The sequence below is a fragment of the Colobus angolensis genome, unplaced genomic scaffold (genome assembly GCF_000951035.1).
Source record: "Colobus angolensis palliatus isolate OR3802 unplaced genomic scaffold, Cang.pa_1.0 Scaffold3, whole genome shotgun sequence".
Taxonomy (NCBI): Eukaryota; Metazoa; Chordata; class Mammalia; order Primates; family Cercopithecidae; genus Colobus; species Colobus angolensis.
Window position 1 is genome coordinate 20,043,808 of NW_012116265.1, and position 1,690 is coordinate 20,045,497.

Sequence of the window (1,690 nt, forward strand, 5' to 3'; positions counted from 1 at the left end):
CGGGATGGTCTCGATCTGCTGACCTCGTGATCCGCCCGTCTCGGCCTCCCAAAGTGCTGGGATTACAGGCTTGAGCCACCGTGCCCGGCCTTTTTCGTTTTTATTTTAAAAATTTTTTTTTGAGACAAAGTCTTGCTTTGTTGCCCGATCTGTAGTGCAGTGGCATGATGACACATCACTGCACCCTTGACCTCCTGGGCTCAAGCAATCCTTCCACCTCAGCCCCCTGAGTTGCTGGGACTACAGGCGTGTGCCACCATGCTCAGCTCATTTTAAAGTTTTTTGTAGCCGGGTGCTATGGCTCATGCCTGTAATCTCAGCACTTTGGGATTACCTGAGGTCAGGAGTTCAAGACCAGCCTGGCCAACACAGTGAAACACCATCTCTACTAAAAATACAAAAATTAACTGGGTGTGGTGGCATGTGCCTGTAATCCCAGCTACTTAGGAGGCTGAGGCAGGAGAATTGCTTGAACCCGGTGGGTGGAGGTTGTAGTGAGCCAAGATCGCACCACTGCACTCCAGCCTAGGTGACAGAGCAAGACTCCATCTCCAAAAAAAAAAAAAAAAAAACATAAAATTTTTTGTAGAGACCTGCTCAGGCTGGCCTCAAACTCCTGGGCTCAAGTGATCCTCCCACCTCGGCCTCCCAAAGTGTTGAGATTTTAGGTGTGAGTCACCATGCTTGCCCAGAGCACATGGTTTTAATTCAGTGTGAAATTAGGAGAGAGCTGGGCTGCCTGTAGTCTGAAACCCATGTATTCAAAAAGAATAGCTATAATTTGTTCTTCCTCTTCTCTAAACATGAGATACTCCAGGGATCCATAATATTCAGAATATGGGGATTGGTTTTGGGAGAAGAATCACATGAGAATTTCACTGCCATCCTTGGACACGAGGCTAGGAGACCCTGAAAGATAAACTTTTCTGCATTGTCAGTGTTTTTCCCTCAGGTAACTTATGGAGCCTGGGGAAAGGCGGAGGAGCTAGGTGTCCACCAGAGAAATGGTAGCAGAAATGGACCCTCAGAGGTTGCTGTAGTCCTTCTTTCTAGTACTCCTGCAAGATATTCCTCACAAGTGGGATCATTTGGGATAACTTCAGGGAAGTCATAGGAAAGCTTGCAGAGCCCAGCATCTGAAGCAGCCTAACTTTTGGTAACCAGCTCTCTCTTCTGTTTTGTTCCATGGACAAAATAGGACAGCTTCCAATTCTAGAAGGGGAAGTTTTTGATTCTGTGAAGCCAGGACTTTCTGCTTTTGTAGATCAACCTAAGCAGGTGAGTTTCTTATGACTTGATGTTTAGATTCTCAATGCCTTGATAACTTGACGACACCACTGCTGTTAAATATTTCCTGCTACTCACTAATGAGATTGAGGTCATGTGTGAGATCAGCTTTCTCTCCTCAGCTAATCTCCTGGATAACATTAATTATATTTCCCACGCTCATGAGGGCTGGGCGGAAGAAGGCTAGTAAATTGGTTGTGGTAATTTAAGGATGACACTAGCTTTGAAGACATTGTTCCCTGTGTACTTACTGTTTAAAATTTTGAGTTGAGGCCGGGCGCGGTGGCTCAAGCCTGTAATCCCAACAATTTGGGAGGCCGAGAGGGGCGGATCACGAGGTCAGGAGATCGAGACCATCCTGGCTAACACGGTGAAACCCCGTCTCTACTAAAAAATACAAAAA

General features: G+C 46.3%; 1 protein-coding gene across 1 annotated transcript in view; it reads left to right on the forward strand.

The window, feature by feature from the left end:
• Positions 1-1,690, forward strand: part of ENTPD5 (ectonucleoside triphosphate diphosphohydrolase 5) — a 38,486-nt gene that overhangs the window by 16,647 nt on the left and 20,149 nt on the right. Inside the window, exon 3 of the mRNA XM_011949810.1 lies at positions 1,199-1,278. Within this exon, the coding sequence (XP_011805200.1) occupies positions 1,199-1,278 (80 nt within the window). The remainder of the gene's footprint in view (positions 1-1,198; positions 1,279-1,690) is intronic.